General features: G+C 40.9%; 1 protein-coding gene across 2 annotated transcripts in view; it reads right to left on the bottom strand.

The window, feature by feature from the left end:
* igsf11 (immunoglobulin superfamily member 11) overlaps window positions 1-20,253 on the bottom strand; it is a 115,767-nt gene that overhangs the window by 65,834 nt on the left and 29,680 nt on the right. For both annotated transcript variants that reach the window (XM_005750400.1, XM_005750401.1), the window contains exon 2: window positions 13,163-13,192. In XM_005750400.1, the coding sequence (XP_005750457.1) occupies window positions 13,163-13,192 (30 nt within the window). The remainder of the gene's footprint in view (window positions 1-13,162; window positions 13,193-20,253) is intronic.

The raw sequence follows: 20,253 nt of genomic DNA, 5'->3' as shown, positions 1-20,253 counted from the left end.
CGCGCTATGAATTCTGGGATATGGTAGTAATTTGGACAGCCTTCGGCGCGTCGCTGTGACGTAATCGGTCTACAAATGCGCCCTCAGGAGGATGCAGCCCATGAATTTGGACATGTCCAGAGTATAATCGCAGCCTTTGCGGTTAGAAAATTGCACTTGATCATGTCGCGATATTATTGCAAATGCGATATATCGTTCAGCCCTAATATCAAATAAGCATGCTTCAGTGAACTATTTGAGCTGAGCACATAGACACTTTTTTCCTTTTTAGCGGATGACATATTAAAAAAACAAAAAACAAAAAAAACTCCACACATGCTCAGTAACCCTTAAAGATCATGTAAGGCAACATTTAACAAAACGGAAACCTGAATCATTACATTAATTAAGTTTGTCAGATTTTTCTCTACCTCTGTCAAAACTGATTATGACAGTTAAAAACTAGCCAAGCTTGTAGTTCAAGCATGTGAACACCAATGAATAAAAAAAATATATGCTGGAATGGATGCAATAAGAAAAAGATCAAATGCAGTTTTTCCAATACTATTTAGTGTAATAACTAAATCCTGGATAGAAGATAGCAGAGAAAGCACAAAACGCTGAGAATGACGAAACAAAAAGGAAGACTGTGAGATTATCACTGTAGTTATAATCCATGCTTTACAATATGGCCCACAGAAAATCGTAAATCTGCCACATGACAGTTTATAGGAATGATTGGACAGTACTGAACAGTCATTCCTATAAATGACTGTTCAGTCATTTATAGGAATGACTGAACATTCCTATAAATGTTCAGTCATTCCACTCTTTCTATACCCTAACCCTATAGAAAGAGTGGCCCACAGTGCATTCACTGTGGGCCACTCTTTCTATAGTCATATATAATCGTGATACAGAGTCACTAAGATTAGCAAACATCCTCGAGCACAACTATTGTCCCAGCAGGGAAATATGACTAAACACTAATCCATAATTTTGTTTTCCATTTATATATTTCAAAACTGGGATTTGCCATTACAGAAACAATCCCAGCTGTCAGAGTGAATGTGAATCTGTCAGCGTGTTCATTCTCCTGCTAGCGCACTCTCACCACGAGGTCCGGCACCATTTACGAAAATCACGCTGCTCAGGCCATTGAATTTCAAGAGCTCTGTAAATGGGGAGAGACAGTCTATTTGCATTGGCAGTCACAACCCAAAAGGTGTATCCGATGTCTTGACGCTGCAGGGAGAAGATGAATAAGGGAAGCTGCATAGGACTGGCTCTATATATAGTAGGTAATCTGTCATCTCATTTTTGTCGTCTCCCTTCCCCTCGTTTTTGCTTTGAGGAATGAGGGATTGATGTTCAGAAGATCAGAGGAAGTAAGAAGGGAATCTTGAAGGCTTGGAGAGAAGAGAATTAGAAGGGCTGGTGTGTATGCGTGTGCGTTAGTGTGCATGTTGGAGGAAAGAAGGCGCTTGCACCGAGCGACTGATGACTGCTGTTTTTGGAGACCCAGTTGTAGCTGGCCCAAGTCCAATTCGGATAGTTCAACTCTCCCAACTACAAGAGAGAAAGTAAAAAGGGAAACTATACATCTAACAGTTTAGCTTCAAAAGAGTTCCGCTGATTCCCATCCTACACTGCAAAAAAACTTCATTTCCTCTCAATCTGCAACACTGCTGTAGCCCAGAGTCACATATCTGAAGCGGATATTGTTTGAACGTCCTGTCAGTCCTGACAGGTTAGACTCCCTGACAGAGACATACAGAGACAAGAAGAGTTGAATATTGTTCACAAGCACGTACACACATACACATGCACACGCAAAAAAAAACACTCAAGAAAACACCTTTGGGAAAAAGCTGAGGGGCCCTTATGGAGCTCCTTTTGATAAGGTTCACCATGTGGTCACTTCAAAGCACACATGTAGGAGTGGATAAAATAGAAGCAAGGGGATGGTGGGAGTGAGAAAAAAGACATGAGGTGGGATAAAAAGGCAGCAGCAAACAGCGGTAGAATGAACCAGGGAAAGGGTTGGTAAGATTAAAGAAAATACAGGGAGGGATTACTCTGCAAAAAAAGAAAGAAGGAAGCAGATTTGCAAGGAAAGACAGCAGGACACACGAGGGTAAAGGCACAAACACAAGCGCCCAATGTGCAAGTGCATGCACACACGTGCGGTTGCACATACACTGCGTTTGCACACCTGGGGGAGACGAATCTGGAACATCGGCGAGAGGATGCGGAGGCCGAATCTCATTGCTCTGTGGCAGCTAAAGCAGCAACTTTTTGCTGAGAAAGAATCCTCACACTGATGAGTAGCTAGCTACGGTGTGGCCTGCAGGCACACACCAGCACATGAGGGAAAGAGCGGATCATTAGACTAACTGAAGCATTCATAGACAGTAGACAGTTAGCTAGCTAGCTCCATCTAGAAACACTTCCACTAAATAATTCACAGAGGTGTAAATAAAATATTATTCCAGTGGCCTTCACCTTAACAAAAACTGAAACAAGAAAGCTGCCATGCTGAGTAATGAGTTCTTCTGTAGGGGATGAGTTCAGCTATGACAGCCAAGCAGATGAGTACATAAAAAAGACCTTACCTCAATATTCAGTTATTCTCATTGATATTCAAAAGGGGGTTGTGCTGCTTGGTTTAAAACAGAATATTTCATCTATATATCTGGCTTTGATAATGACACTGTAACATGCCATCTCTCCAGATTTAAAAAAAAATAACAATAATAATAATTATAAAGCAATGTTCTCCATCAGCAAGAACCCAGCAACTGCATAACTGTTCTTTAATTTTCCCAGGATAACAGAATGATAGCAGGACATTTATTGCTTTTCTCCCACAGCGAAGAGTGCAATATCTTTCTGCATAATGCATGAACACGACAACATGGCCTAAATCATACCACAAAAACAAATAGACTCATAATCGATGGGGCGGCGAGCTATTTGTGCGCATTAGATATCAATCTTCCTCACATATATAACACAATATTAGGACAAGCTGAAACACAGCCAGACGGAGGTTGGCAAGGACAAGAAACCAAAGCACTACACTGAGTCAGGAGAAGATGAATAGGCCACAGGTCTTTTCCACGTGTCCCACTGGGGCTACAGTGCTACAGCGTGGTGATGTAGTCCTCACCCTGTGTGCCAAAACTACAATCGAGAGCAGGAATCAATACGTACTGCAGCCGATTCCTCACCGTGGCACCCGTGATTATGACAACCACTCCAGGTGGTAGGAGTATGGATCATATTGCTTTCCTGGCTCAAGGCCTCTGCTTCTGGCACACAAAAACCTTCTCATTTCCAAAAGGTCAATCAATATAAAAAACGGGCTCATCTCCCTCTGGCCAGCTTTGTATTTCTTAAATTACACAGTAATCAGTTTTTAATGGGTCCCCTGGGATATGAAACCCCCTAAGTGTCTGCAGCGCAAGACCGAGCAGCATTTCTAAAACTTAGAATCTTAATCTCGCGTGTGAATTTCATATCCATATACTTCACTGAGGTATTCACTTAGAATAAGGCAGATGATGGAGGACATTCTCCACCACTATTTTATTTTAGGAAGCTGTCTTCATATCTTTGCACTGCTCTTGACGTCCAAATGCCAAGGTTAAGAAAGTTAAAAAGATGTCCCGTGATTGAGCCCTCTGAGACTGATATCTAAGGACAGCTGCTCTTCCTCTTTCCTCTCTCCCTCTTTTTATGCTCCTTGCCTATCTCCCTCTGTCAATCCCAGAAAAAACTTTTAACCCCACCCCAACCCCCGATACCCCCTTGCAGCTCCCCCCACACATACATCTCCGAACTCACCAGATTTCCTCTCCATCTGCTGCCTGTCCTAACAGAGCCCCTTCGCTCTCCACTATTTTCTCAAATATTGTTTCTTCATTTACTTACAACTACACGATGATTTGCTTACAATTGCTCCACTGAGGCAAATTGTCAAGTTTTCAATGCCAGTAAACATTCAGTTAGCCAGTGAGTCAGAGAGGCGAGTAGTCTGTGTGTGTGTGTTTGATATGTATCAGGGGTTTCCTCTCAGCTCCTATTACTCTGACACAACACGTTCTAAATTAGCCACCTGACACTAGCCACTGCCCGAACCATAGGGCTTGACCTCGGGTGTCCCCCCCACTTTGCACACGCAACATGCCCCAACATAGGAGTGCAACACCTGATCAGAACAAACCTCACTAAAGAGTGCAAATTCCCTCATAGAAAAAGATGTCTGTGCAATAGAAAGAGCGTGTGCTTTAAGATTCCAGGTTTCCCATCCAAGTACAAACTCAGGTTTCAGCACACAGTAAAATATTCACAGCATTCAGTAACCTTGTCAAAGTTACAGACATGGTTTCACTGACTTTGTCATGGCCTATTTAACATTAAGTTCCTATCAAATTGCCGCTACCCTCTGAACCCAACTCACAGTTTATATCCCGCCGTTCGCAGATACTTAAAGGTGTGATGATTAATCTCTGTGCTGCTGGCGTTAATGAGCAGTGCCCTCTTTCTCCCAGTCCTGTGGCTGGCATCTGCCCGCTTCACACAAGGAGAGAGGAAAGTATGCAGGGCAGAGCAAAGACAGCTCACGTTGATTATTGGAAATACTAATACATTAATCCATCCAAATATCTCGACCCACAGTTTCTTTTTGTGGTGAGTCTGACACTTTGTTCCTCTTTATACAAGATGTTCAACGATGACTCATGTGTGCTTTCCTCTGAGGATGAGAGGGCAATGTGTCCACCTTTGCACCTACAAAAGTATAAAACCCACTACTTAAAACATTATTTTTCCTTTTTCCCCAAGATGCAGTCTAAAAACTGCAAATTGTACCTCTGAATGGTAATGTGCATTACCGCTGCAGAACACTGAGGGCAAAGATGGCAAAAGTATGTGGCAACAATGTTACTTGAAGCTACTGTGTGATGCCAACTATGAGACGGTACAAGGACAGGTTTGTTTAAAGTGGACATCTGATCACACGCAGGCCTCTCAGTAATTAATAGGCATGAAGTGTTAATTCAAAATGGTATGTGTTTCAACTTTCAACTTTAACAGGATTACAAAACACATTCTTCAGAAGTGGCATCTGGAAGGTAAGAAGTAGGGGGGGATTGTGACTCGGTTATAGTTTCAAGTCACATTGTGGTAGCAGCTCTTTTTCGGTACAACAGTGATTTGCTTGGACTGATAGCCGTGTCGTTCCACTCATACTGCGCAGCCCTGACCTCTGTCAGTCTCATAAACACTGGCTTTACAAAATTTGATTACATGTACGTGTGGAAAGAAGAGGTCAGAGGGGCAGAAGGAGTATGTATGAGAGAGAATGACTGACAACTTGTATCCCTAAATCCCCAGAAGAGAGCAGATCAGAAACAAGGTGCAGTGCAGAAGAGTCAGCAGTTATAAACAGTTACTTACTAGAGCTTGTACTATCAAACTCTTTGTCATGATAACCTCTTCATGTTATAGCTGTGGGATTAAAGAAACCTATAGTAGTTTCTATGGAGTTTCACCTATAACATTAGTTCATGTTAGCTACACTGGACTAGAAATGTCAATAGGAGGTCAGTCGGAGATCTTGTTGAGAATACATACAGCTAGGGCTGGGCGATATATCGAGTTTTTAAAAAATATCGCTATATTTTCATACGAGATATAAGATGTGACAATATCGTTTATATCGATATAGTATATGTTACGTTATAATTATACTTGTGGAGCCGCAAGTTTGCCTCTCTTTTATCCACTTTTGTCTCTATGCAACGTTACTGGGCCTCACCTCTCCTTCACTGAACACAACTCCCCCATCGCTTCACCTGCAGGCAACGACAAGATGGACACGGCAAATCTCCGTTAACGAGTTACTGCGGATCGCCCCGTGTGTGGGGCTGGATGGCGTCAACGTGTTAGCGAGCTAACCGCGCTAACGACATGCATGACCTAAAATCCTTTCATTTTCTCCAAAAACGACAGTGCGCCTTATGTATGAATTCTGGTTGTGCTTACTGACCGCGAACCGATTTTATGTGGTACACGGCGCTCAGCAAACTGTCAAGAAATGTTTTAGTTCGACTTTGGTAAACTCCAGGTTGTCAGCCACACAGTAGAACTTGGGAACAGAGCAGCTGTGAAATCTGTCTTTGTTATTATGCTCAGCGTCTTTTAGTTCACATTTTGACTGCACAATTGTGAGCTTTTTGTTATGCACAAAAACAACATTGTTTTCTTTTATTTATGGAGCATTATTATTTAATAAATGCTGATAATTTATTTTTGAGTAATTTCTTCATGTACATCTACGCTGTATGTTAATAAAAGTGCCTGTGTGACATCTGGAACACAGCTTTGACTAAGAACTCTCTTTTTGTTCTTACCTTATGGCTTAAAGAAAAATATCGAGATATATATCGTATATCGCCATCCAGCTAAAAAATATCGAGATATGAATTTTGGGTCTTATCGCCCAGCCCTACATACAGCAACCATCTTAAGAAAAAAAACAACAAAGAAAATAAATGGAAAACAAGAAGCACTCCAAGAGAGCAAAACCTCCACGAAGGCGGCACAGTCTCTGGGTAGTATTTATATTTAACGGAGTAGTATCCTGTTTTGTATTCATTCGTGTTGTTTTCTTTGTGCTTTTTAAATGGAATTCAGGAAGGTTCAAGACATACAAATAACGTGTTTTGGAGCCAACGTGAAAGAAAAGCAGATGTAAAATATAAAACTGAGGTCAGAACTCAAATGTGACAAGCTATGGATCCAAACTATAAGAGTCAGAGGCCCACGGTAATGTTATATTTAGAATCCTGTTATACATCACATATATTATATAGTGTGTTGTCAATACAAATAATGGCAGTAAGAAACAGCTTTAAATTGATTTACATAGAATAATTATCACTTTGACCTTCAGATTGATCTGTTGGGGTCAGAGTTCAAATGCGATACGATAATTTAAATCTTTATGTGGTACTTTTTATATGTTGACCTTGAAGACCTTGGTGGATGCAAGACAAATTTTAATGTCTTGTTAATGTGACCCCGTATCAGTAAGGTGATTTTATCCTGTAAGTCAAATAGAAATAAAACACATTTTGAGCATGCATTTCAAGGTGTCTATATTTAGCTATCCCCAGATATAAAACTGTGTGATTAGAAAAAAAAATCCCATCACTTCTTTGGAAGCACTTGGGAAGCTGACATTTCTTTTTAGTCACGTTCATTTTCTTGGCAACCTGCTAAAACACAACAATAATTACCTGCTTTTAACTCTGCTGTAGTAGTGTCCAAAACTCCCGAGGGAAACATCTGGGACTTTTTTAGCTGCTCAGTACTCCCGAATGCTCACCAACAAATTGTTAACCGTGTCTTGTCTACTATCTTGACTTGACCAGGTACTAAAAAAAGTTCAAAGTGAACCAAACAGTAAAGTTGTGGGACAAGCAGCTAAACAATGAGCCCAAATGTTTTTATAAAACCTTGTTTGTTGAGCGACTAGCATCGTCTTTGTGTGGGATTTATGGTTTCTGTTGTAATCCTTACAGCTTTGCTCTGACACCGCTCAAAGATTTTCTTTTCCATGCCTGCTCCTTCTGTGTGTTTTGCTTGATCTGAGTTCTTCGTTCTTTGTCCTTTTTGCACTTCTTCCTGTTTTATTTTGAAGGTTAAGAAGGTTAGAAAGGTTTGAAGGCTAGAAAAGGAGAAAAGTTGTTCCATTTGGTGTTTTGCCTTTTTGGTTTTTTTAAACGAACTGTAAACTGGAGGCCATGGCTTTTAGCCTTTTGACAGACACTGGGTCAAATTTAAGAACTTCATCCACACTATCCTTTTTTCACGTTGTCACATGCAAAAAAAAGAGGTCTGCAAGTTATTTTCTTTACCTTCAGTCCATTGGTCATTAGTGCTGACATGTGCCCGCACTCAGTTTGAGATCCCTGATCATATCTCCTCGTCGCCTAAGTTACATCTTTTAAATTTGAACAATGGGAGCCACCTCTTCATTCTTCCCGCAATCCTATACTTCTCCCAGCCTCCCACTCGCTCCCAACTTCCCCATTCTTCCATTGTCCTCGACTGATATTATATGAACTCTCATTACAGGGGTGGTAATAGACTCTTCAGCACCCAGATCCTCTTTATTATCTGTCAGCTGTGGACTACATCTCTAAGCTGATTAGCCAGAGCCGTCTTTTCAGCATTTCAATTAGGAGCGTTTTGAATAGTCAAGCAGCTTGCACGCCTTATATTCATTACTGACATTCTTAGAGCACTATGCGACGTTCAAATCCAGTAATCCAAGAAACATATTGCAGCAGTGAGGATGAAAGGGCAACAGAAGAATGACATCATGGCAGATTTTAATATTGGTCTCACAGGCAAAAGGCAAAAGTAGCTATTAACAGCAATCCAAAGCAATTTACAGCAGCAGAGACACTTGCAGTTTAGCATAAATGGCCCAGCTGGCAATCCTGTCATGTACACCCATATGCAAGCACACACGCATACACACAAACGGTTTTTCATATGCTTTAAAAGACAAATATATTCAAGAGAGTTATATTTACCATCACATATTAAGCTCTGTGCCTGAATCTTATCACTGCAGAATGGTAAAAATTGATAAATGTGTCAGTCTGAGTAGCATGAAGACTGGACATACAGGTAAAACACCTGTATGTCCAATTCGGCTGTTCGGCCAGGTAAAGGGCCACAAAAGGCGAAAAAATGAGAGAGGATGAAGCGGAAGAGCAGGAAATTGAGGGAGAGGAATGGGAGGAAGAGGTTGTGACTCCTAGTACTAATGGATTTAGGTCAGATGACGAAGATATGATTTGCTTTGCATGCTGTGTGTGTTCGTGCGTGTGTGTGTTTGTGTGTGAGCTTGCGTGTACAAGTGGAGGGCATGGTTTTGTGATGTCATTAACAGTGGAGCCAAAATACGATGATCTCGGGGTATTATCAGTATCTGTTTAAGGTATCCGGCTTTGTCAAATACCCACTTGACACAGGAGTCACCATCATGTTTTATCATTCAGTCTGACTCTCTCACTTTCACACACACAAACACGCACACACACACACACACACACACACACACAAACTCCCACTAATCCATTCAAGGCATTGTTAATCCAGCTGTGTGCTGGTACAGAGATGTGCTGTACATGGCTGACAACCAAGTCACCAACGCTGATGTCATACCTGTGTGTATTTCGGTTGCCTCCGTTGTAATCGCTGCTGTTTGCGAGACAGACGCAGCACACTATTATGCGACTACATCAAGGAGCCTAAACCGTGTACTCTGCTCTCTGCATTACAGCACACTGAATTTCTCTCTGTAGAGATCCTGAGTGTCACAAATGCTCGTGTCGGTGCGCTAAGTGAAATGTTGTTGTCATGTTCTCAGCTGTATAATTTGACAAAGAGCTCAGTCTCACTTAGAGCCTCAGTCGGGGAGAAGGGAGCAGAGAGGGAAAAGGGATGCAGTTGTGCACACTTGAGGATTTCTACAGTAGTCATGTACCATTTGCCACAGAACAATGGAAGTGGAGTAGCTGAGAGTCAAGTGCCTTTTCCCTGGGCATGTTAGTGGTGCTTGTAGAGGAAGACGACGGTCTTCCACATTTCATATTAGATTTTTCAAGTGAGTAGATTCGTGTTTTTTACCATTGTGGTTTCAGTGAGGTCTCTTTCTCTAACCTTAAAACATAATATCCCTCATGCTTAATTCAACGAACACGTTTAGACGTATTAAAATCACAAAAGAAGTATTTCATCTCATCACCTTGACACTGTCTGATCTGTTTCTCAGGTATGGTAGAGTGGGTCTGTATTGTTGGAGTGTTCAAAGATATCGCCACAGTCTTTGCTTGATTGTTATAATCTGGTCAATCTGCTTTAAATGCTTAGTTTCCAGCAGTTACTGCATCTGTTTGTCATTGACATGAGGGGATTTCTTTAATATAGTCGCAGCTCTGGCTGTAAACACAGCAGTGTCACCAACCTGCTCCATCTGATTCAAAATTGTATCCACCGCTTTGCTCTGCAGTACTCTGCAGTTTTTGGATGTTGACCAAAACAGCTTTTTCATTAATTAAGTCATGTTAAACTTGCTTTTCTTTGCTTAAGGTTAAAGTAAAAGTGAACAGTACAGTCCCAACGTGTGCCCCAGTCACACAAGTATAGAAACTGTTGAGGAATTATCTGACAACCAAATGTGTATTCTCCAACCAATTGGGGAGTGGTTACTGGAGGTTGTTGGCAGTAATTAAGAAATTCACACAGGCCTAGAGACCCCCTGGTAACCTCAGGCCATTGGTTGGCAGGTGGTTGCTGGAGGTTACTGCCAGTTGCTAGTAGTCCCTGCTGTGTGTGATGCTGGACGGAAAACCTCTGTGCGATTGCTTTGATCACTAGCAGGTTACTGCTGTCTCCAGGGGTTTTCATGCAAGATGCCAACTTGTCTACAAACTACTCGCCAAGCAGCAGTGAAACTGAAGAAAGCGATTGTAACTATAAACAGAGAACATTCACCAAAACGTTCTGCCCTTCAAAAGGGACTACTTTCTCTTTGAAAACAGACAAACTCAAGTCCCAGTTTGCCACAAGCAACTCTGCAGTAGGAAATACGAAAAAGGAAATAAGAGGATGACATTTTAATTTGCTACCTGAACACCCATATGCACCTTTTAACAGAGACATATATAAATAACACTGTTTTATATAGGCTACTGTATTATTGAATGACTAAGTTCACTGTTATGTCCCACAATAAGCAGGAAATGAGGGTATATTTACTGAATACAAATACCTTGCTATAATCATTGTTGTTGCAGAACTTTGCTTGCTTGCTTTGAGTGCCGTGCACTCTCATACTGTGGAGTAGATTCAGGCACCCTAACAGATTTGAGAATTTCAATTTTATTTCAGTGGTAATTTTAAATGTTGTTATTTTTTCCTCTTCTTTTTACAGAACCAGGCCAGGGACAGAGAACAGAAGAAGAAAAAGTTGGCTTAAAGGGAGCGTGGACGTGTAGTTATGAAGAAGTTAGGAAAAGCCTTCATAAATTATTTCAATGGATATACAAATGATGAGTGTAACCTTCAGAGATGTTTTGCTGGAATAAATGGCGAATAGACTGATTCTTTTACGGTACTTTTCTACTCTCCCAGAGCACTCAAAGAATTTAATAGAACATACTTGATTCACCTATTCACACCCAGTCATAGAAGTGCTTTTTCTATGTTTAAGTGCTTTCTATCTAACATTCACACACATTCACACTCTGATGGATGCATCGGAGAGCAACTTGGGGTTAATATCTTGCCCAAGGATATTTGGCATGTAGACAAAAGTAGCCAGGGATTGAACCACCAACCTTCCTAACCCACTTAACCTCTTGACTTACAGCGACCAATGCACATAATGGGGAAATAAATGTAGTTCTTTACATTTCTAATAGAGAGGATTTTTAGGACTTTTCAGTTACAAACTAGAGGATGCATTTTTTCATGCAAGCCCAGATTAAGATTTAACTGCCTGTGTAGCATGGACGGACTGGGCGTGTGTGTGGCCAGAGACAGGGATAAATAAGGGAAAGCAAAGGAGTGGACACATCCTGAAAGAACAAGACAGATGTAAAGCTATGCTAACAGGAAGCACAAGAAACAAGTGAGGAAAAACAGTATGCATAGAAAAAAACATGATACAGGCGAGGCAGAAGACTATCAAAGTAAAACAGGAAGTAGCACACTTAGACATGTGGGCTTGATACAGGGACTGGAGAGAAACACTTATGAAGACACACAACTTGATGTGGGAAGACAAAAGCACGCACATAGCAGACAGAGCTGAAAGACAGAGAGAGAAAGCTAAAGAGCAAGGGACGAGAGAGAGAGACAGAGGAAGAGAGTGCACGAGAGAGCGACAGCAAACTTGACTTTCATAAACAGACATGATAGACAACACAGAGACATGACAGGCATAGAAATTAACATGAAGACAAGACTGACTTCACAGAGAGACACCAATAACTAACACAGGAAACTAGACACGAGAGAAGGAACCAGCTAGTGATGATGAACAATGACTTAATCGCATAATAACAAAAGCCTGAATGACAACAAATGCAAAATATAGAGCTATAATATAAAAATAACTAACTGGAAAACTCAAAACCAATAAGACAGAAAAATTAAAAACCCATGAGAAAGAAGGAGCAGTCGGATTGGGACATGGCTGAGATTGAAAGGCTGAATGTGGGAGGAAGAGGGTCATGACATTTAAAAAAAAAAAGCTGGGAGGGATCACAGGGAAATACTGAAAGAAAAAACAGAAAGAAGAAAAGCAATAGGAAAGAGTGACGGATAGACAGAGAGATAGTAAGCACTAAAATGTAGTAGAGGAGATAGCAGATGGTGGGGATTATTCTGGACTAAAATACTCTGTGATCTACAGAGGGAAGGCCACAGACATAAACCGTTACAGACTCCATCTGCCAGAAATAGACCAAAAAGAGCTGTAGGTGCACCATCACGATAATGATCAAATACTGCCTGGATAGCAAAATCCAAAAAACGGCTATATTTGTCATCATAAACAACACAATGACTCTGAGGACAGATAAAATGCTGATGTTCAGTTATGCTCACGCGTTTAGAGAAATCACTTGGGAGAAATGTCCTGTTGAGTGTCACAGAATCGGGCCTTTCAAAAAACTTAACAGAATTATATTTAGAAACTGAAACGGGTGATCGGCAACGACGTGAAGACCTAAAACGTGCTGCTTTCAGGTGCCTATGTGCTGGAGCATTTGTTTGTGTGTGATTATGACTGATACCATCAGCCACTAATCCACATTTTATGTTCACCGTGATTAGGACAACAGCCTGCTGAGCTATGTGCGTGCATGTGCGTGTCTGTGTGTGTGTGTGTGCAGTGAAAACAAAGGCAAACTAGTCCACAAATCTCCCAAATAATTCGGTTATATCCATCCACACACATACAAAACCTGAAAACACACAAACAGAGATACAGACTAATGCTTGCTAATCACCCAGTCTCCCCCTGTGTGCAGGAAGGGAATAAAAGAGCAAAGACAGAGATCTGGAAATAAGTTGAGCTCTTTTTTTTTACCTTTTCCTGTGTGTAGATCAAACCTTGAACCTGCGGAGAGAGAGAAAAGACAATAAAGAAGGCATAATTACTGTTGTGTTTTGTGAGTGAGCATTAGTGTAGCTGAGGCAATCACACAGTGCACCATCACACTGATGAAACAGAGAAATCAACATTAGCATCTCTCTGCAGGCAGACAGAACCTGCGCCATGCTCAGTTGCTTCTTGCATCTTTTCTTGATATCCCTGCAACTGCTACTCAAGACTTTAGGTTCCTGTGGCAGCAAGTAAGCCAGTGGCATTCAAGTCTCAAATATTGTGACTTAATCTTTGTGTGCATAAGAGAGAAAGTGTGTGTTTGTGCATGTGTGTTATTGGCTAATTATCTACCCTGACATGGGGGGCAGTTAATTAAATCCTTCCCCGGCAGTATGCATAAAGTAATTATTGAGCATGGATGCATATCTACAAAAAAAAAAACAAAAACATTTGCATGTGATAAACATAATGTCACGTGTTCCCTGATGCAACACACACGTTTAAAAGAACTTCCTTTCCAAAGAACTGAGAACATGCAGGCAATCAAACCGCAAATCAGAAATGTGTTTTTTGCATCATCTTCTCAGAAGATAATGAGCTGCTCTTCAATTCCACCTGGAAATTGAAGGTGAGCGCAATTGCACTTGACAGACCGCTAAGTTCATTGTTTCTAAGTTCATCATCACATTGAACCGATGTTGATTTTGTTGATCGTTGATTTTCGTTAAAGGACTGTTAAAGTTAAAGACTTCTTAATTCTTAAACCTATTATGGATTCAGTTTTTATACACCTCAAAACACCAGTATGTATCCACCAACTGCGCCAGTGAAACAACACATTCCCTGCAATCACCGTGCCCCCAATTACTGCTTTCTGTTCTGAAGCTGATGGAAGAAGCCTGTCATCCAGTCGGTATGTACAACGTGCAAACAGATGCCCGCTGCATCTGCCGTCTCAGTGAAACGGTCCGGTGCTGGATTGACACGATCTGCTAAGCTGCAGTGAGTGTCTGAAATCTTTACCTTCGCTTAAAGGGCTTTGAACGCTATAATCAGTGATAAAAGCTCTTAACTGACACAACATCCTCAGAGAGAGAAAGGGGGGGGAAGTGATTGCGTGTGTGCGAGGTTAACTGGGCATTTTTGTCCCTTTGCTACTTTCACGAGACTTCTCACACTTTTCAATTTCAAAGATTCACTTTCTAAGATATCTCTTCCTTTCATGCAAAACACTGCGTCATTGTCCCACACTGTAGCTGCATTCAGAGTATTTTGAAAAGAGGCAACACTGGCAGTTTCAATCTGTCCTCTGCTGAAAACCTTTGATGCTTTCAAGCTGAACAGAGAGAGACTGACCACCCAGGCTACAGGAGCCCTAGAAACAACAGGAGCTTCTGCAGCATACAAATAAGCTTAACAATCTTCTACGGATACGCACACATAAACACAATAAGATGTGTATGCTTTTCCCGTACAGGTTTATGTGTTGCTAAAAATACATATAAAAGACCTTCATGTTACAGGATTAAAGTTCTTTTACCCCTATAGGGACCCCAAAGCTAACAAGCTTTATGGCTCATATAGCAAAAACATCATGCCTGAGTACTTCTGTTTTAGTTTACCAATACAAACGTTCTGCTAAGAGCTGAGTTCTTATAATCTTGCGAACATATAGTCATGTACTTGGTCAGTAGAAAAGCACTTTACACTCTCTTCATGTGTGAAGAGATAAAAAAAAAAACCCAAGCAAACAAGCGAGCAAAACAAGAAAAACGAGCACACACAGTAATAATATTTCATATTTTCTGCATGAGCAGGTGATGCAAGCAGAGGTGTGAGGCTGATGCTTCGCACGGCTGATCCTTTTCAGCTGCTGACATTCACAGGACCGTCAGCAGCATGTCTTCACACTACCTGCCACATACGGCTGGAGTGTTCTGCGCTTGGAGGCATAATCATTTCAGCAGTTGTTAAGGAGAACTCATTCAGATGGAGCAAAGGCCTGTGGCAAAATTGGAAGAGGAGGGTGGTTGGCAGTGAAAAAATGTGCTGCACATGCTGCTATGTTAACAGTTAATATTTTGCGTATCTGCACAGAACTAATGCAAATTTTGTGCAACAGTGGATGTAACAGCAGTGCGTGATCGCATCTGACTAATCGATGAATGAAAGTTCAGTGACTGACGATGCAAGGAGTGGTGTTTTGGGGTGTTTTTTGAACGAGGCAGCCAGAAACGAAGGAGCCAAAATTAAAAAATGTGATGATGCGAGCAACAGGTTGCAGATACAGATACTATATCTCCCCCTCTCTAAAGGGCATCATTCACTCTACAACAATGTGATAAGTCACTGCGTGAGTCCACTGCCAACAGTTTGAATTTAATCTCAACCTCTGAGCCACTTTACAGAGAATTTCAAACCATTACCCAAGCTCAACGATTGCCAGTGGCTGCCAAGTACCTTCAAGGGAATGTCAGTTTCCATGGTAACCACGCCACCACCAGCTGTAGACCCCATGAGTGAAAAATTTTTTAACGGCCAACCGATCACAAACCTTTCTGGAAGTTTCTCCCGAGTACTGTGTTGGCCTCTCTATCTCTAATGGACTTTTTACTCTTTGTACTGTGTGTGTCAGCTGATGCTCACTCCCAGCTTTCTTTAGTAGTTTCTCTCGGACTGAGAGGGCTCTGCGACACTAAATGGAAGGATGTACACATTTTTTAAAGTCAGTTGAGAATCAGGAAATGATATGTTCCCATCATTGTGGTTTCTTAACTTTGATCACATCAAAAATGTGTTTAACCTGTAATACAGTACTGTTTATGTTATTACCTGAAGAAAGAAGATGAAAGCACTATTGTGCTACAGTCACACTAGTTTAAACAGTGGTTGGAGACACAACCACGTTTATTGTGACCGTGTGAAATGAAGTTTTCTTGTTTGGAAATAGTTGCTTGAGAGACGGGGAACAGGTCTGTCAACTGCTGTCCTCAAAACATCTTGGGTTAGTCAAGATGGCAATAAGGTGGAACCAGTCAGTTTGCAATCAAATGGGCTCAAGTTGGCCATTACATGCAGTCTGTTTGTGATAATACACCAAACTCTGATAAATCTGCAGTCCCCAGATCTGTTGCAAATCTATTGTGATCCATCCATTTTCTTCCACTTGTCCAATTCAGGGTCACAGTGGGGATGGAGGTTATCATAGTACAAGAGCCAGGATACTCTTTGGACAGGTAGCCAGACTGTTGAAGGGCCAGCACAGAGAGACAGACAACCACTTACACTCACATTCACACCCACAGATAATTTAGAATCACCAACTAACCTAAGCCCGTTAACAGCATGTATCCGGACTGGGGAAGGAAGCCAGACCACAGAGAGAGGACTCATACGGACACGGGGAGAACATGTGAAACTCTTTAAGCAGAAATGCACATTAGCTATTTACATTCAGAAATCAGTCAGAACCTCAAATGTGAAACACACTTTCCTCTATAAGTAGTGGTGTAGTTGCTGTGAAATGGCAATTTAACTGCATTAAAATATAGGCGTGCTGTAACTTTGTTTTAATAAAAATAATTTAAACAGAATCCAACCAGCTGGCAACCAGATGATGATGCAGATTAATTCTAGCATTTTATTTATTCACAAACCTTTGCCACTCTGTCTGAGAGTGATTCCAGTCAGTCTCAGTCAGACTACAACACCAAGCGACCTGTGGTTTCCACTCAAGCTCTGGGTGACAAGTTGGTTACTTGTCACCCAGATGTAACCGAGCCATTAGAAAAGCAATGGCCTTGCTAAACAATACCAGGTAAAGCAAAGCTTTACTTGAAATTATGTGCTTAGATGCTCTGAGCAGCACTGAAGATGGAAAAACAACTTTACAACATGGGAAATAAGACCAACAACTGTAAATGCACAGGCGGGCTGAAACAAGCTCTGTAACTTTGACTGAATTATTATCACCATGTAAGTTACAAATTTACTGTTACAGTCTTCTGAAGGACTGGTGGGTCTTTACAGCATAATAAAGTAAATCGACTCAGCTCATTCTTTTTCCTCTAACACCAAACTGACACGAGTAAAATAAATCACTGTGGAGTGCCTTTAGTTTTGATTGCATTCCTGGGGACAGACTACTGGAGCAGTGAAAATAACAGTTAAGAAGACTGAGAATATTACTGCTAAGCATATGTGCACAATTAAAATGCAATTTGTTTAAATGTTTAAAGCGGATCAAAGTACATTCCCGAGAACTGGTATAAAAGTAAAGATGAGCTTCTGGTAAACTACAGCATCACATCTAATTATCACTAAACGAATGTTTCTATAGTAAAAAATATGTGTTGTTTCGCTTTTTGTGTTGTTTCCCTTATAAGCAGGGTTTACTTCTCTCTTCTGAAGGCAAGGAAAGGAAGAGTACTGCTCAGTAGACACTGAAGAAATGCAGCTTCAAGCAAAACAGACATGTGCCTCCCAAAGGCAAAGCATGCTCATCTCTCCCGCTAGTGTGCGTAGCCAGGAGTTGATAACCAGGTAGAGAGGAGCCATGTTGGAGACAACATGCCCAAACAAACTCCCACAGGATGTGGAGCGCTTCTTAAAAGCAGACAAGCCGCATCTTTAAAAACACAGCTCTGGCATTGGTTCACACATGATTTCATGACCCACGGTGTTCACACCTGATTCTCTCCCCTCCTGGGTCTTAATCAAGTTGTTTGTTTCAGAAAGACTTCATTAGTTTGTTTCTTTGATTGTGTAGCTGTGAATGCCTCTGAGTGAGTGCGCGCGGACGAGCGCACACTGATTTAACATCATGAAACACACATACTGTCCTTGAGAGTGCCTCTGACAAATGTAAACAAGTAAAACAAATTTTTTTAAAAACTCATGACGTCGTGATCATAGATCATTTTCTTACTGGGAATACAGGTCGGCGCATGGCAGGCGAAAGTGGAGAGGGTGTTAAGAGATGTTTTCCTTTATGGAGAATGATTTGTTTGTTTTACGTTCCAGCTCGCAAGCCTCACGGGCCCTAACCTACATTACAGCACAATGACTATTAATCATTGATGCTCAGACCTTTTAATATCGCTCATATAAAATTTATCTACACGTGAACAAAACAAATGAAGCGTTGTGTTCTGAAACACTGCATATTCATTTTTTGGTGGAAAATGATCACCTGGTGATTACCAAGCCAAGTCTGGACCTAAGCAAGACATGCCTGTTTGTTCTGAGAATATAATATCGTTTCCAACTTAGCTGATGAATTTGAAAGTTACTTTATATAGTTACATTACTCTCAGACACATATCATGTCTTTTAAGGTTATTTACAGTTATGTAACTGTAATCTATAGCACTGTGCAAATGTTTTGAGCCACCCCTCATTTCTTTATGTGCTGCTTGGAAAATTAGAAATGCTCCATGAAAGAGCCTCTGCCATGTTTCACAGATGGCTGTGGACACTTACTATATAAGACCTGTTGACACTGATTTTGAGTCATTGTGTAGTTTGGCATAACTCACCTTTTTCCCTCTGTTTGCCTTCCTTACACATGGCTTTTTCGACAGCCACTCGTCCATTGAGAACATTTCTGATGAAGCATCGGTGAAACAGAAGATGGATCAGCTCAAGGGTCAAATCTCATGTTTAGTGACAGGCCTTTGCTGGATTTTCCCCCCTATTTCTTAAGGGTGTGAATTCAGACACTTTTCATCAGCTTTTTAGGTCTGCCACTTCTTCTTTTGACCTCCACTGTTCCAGTTTCCTCAAATTTCTTTTAGGGCACACTGCACGCCATATCTATATGAAAGGTTTTTCTCTCATAGCTCCTTAGTAATCACCCTGTTGGTTCAAAAATACAATTTCATGCCTGTCAAACTGTGGTGTTTTTGGTATTTTTCATAGATACTACTGCTGAAGTCCACTTTAAAAATGTATAGCAGTCTAGCAGTTTGGAAGCTAAATAATAAAAAAAATGAAATGAAAGGTGGCTTGACACTTTTGCACAGTAGTGAAGCCGTGAAATGCTGACAGTTCGTTAGTTTATATGCATATCAAATTCATTTTCACAGTTTGTGCCTGCAAATCGTATTTTCAGAGTTTCTTTAGGTGTGAAGATTAAGATTGCCCTCTAACAAGTCAGTCAAACTAAAACTTTGTTCAGTCACATTAATGTTTCAAACCCTGGTGCAGCACCAGCTTCAACAAGGTTCTCAAAAATCCACTGCTCACACATTTTGGTATCAGCAGCATCAACTTCTTTCAGACTTTATTAAGTACGATTATTAATTTCCCTTTTAACGTCAATAATATCACTATACTTTCTCAAAACCTACATATTATTTTTGTATCAGCTTGATGAACAACTTCTATGGAAACCTGAGTATCAGTGACGTGCTTTTCAGAAAAACAGTGAACACAAAAATATATTTTTAGACCAAGTCCAAACACAGCAGCTGTCTCATTTGCATTTGTGATTATCAGAGACTATTTCTCTCATGTATTTCTTTTTACCATTGACAAGAACCCACTGTACCGTCGCTGCTCGCTGTGCGCCATCAATCTTCAAACAGTCTCTAGTCTTTGCTGCAATGTACTCCATATTTGTCACTTTTGAGACAGGCCCCAATTGTGTCTCCTGGATTGGACGCTCGGTGTCCGTTTCATTTTGACGACTTTGAGATAGCCAAGCACTTCACAAGTTACAGACATGTCTGAAGTTCAATTTAAATGACCACTGGCTAAAACAAAAAAACATGCACTGCCTGAAATCTCACATGCACACACGACAACAGAGTTTTGAGGCCTGTTGCAATGAGTGTATGAATCCCAATATAGCAAAAGTGCCTATAAGAACCAGAAGAAGAAGAACAAGAGCTTGGTAGCTCTGGTTTTAACATTTTTTTATTAAAACAAACAAAGAAGCAAACAATGTATGAAGAACCACAATGGCATGAACGTACTCCTATCGGCTCTGCTTCACTTATCATTTGCATTATTTATTATGTTTACATACTTAACTTTTCCACCGTTGTTTGCCCAAGTCTATTCAAGTCAGC

Source organism: Pundamilia nyererei, unplaced genomic scaffold (assembly GCF_000239375.1).
Source record: "Pundamilia nyererei isolate P.nyererei 1_Seehausen unplaced genomic scaffold, PunNye1.0 scaffold00272, whole genome shotgun sequence".
Taxonomy (NCBI): domain Eukaryota; kingdom Metazoa; phylum Chordata; class Actinopteri; order Cichliformes; family Cichlidae; genus Pundamilia; species Pundamilia nyererei.
The sequence above is the reverse complement of the archived record's forward strand: the minus strand, read 5'-3'. Positions and strand labels throughout refer to the sequence as shown.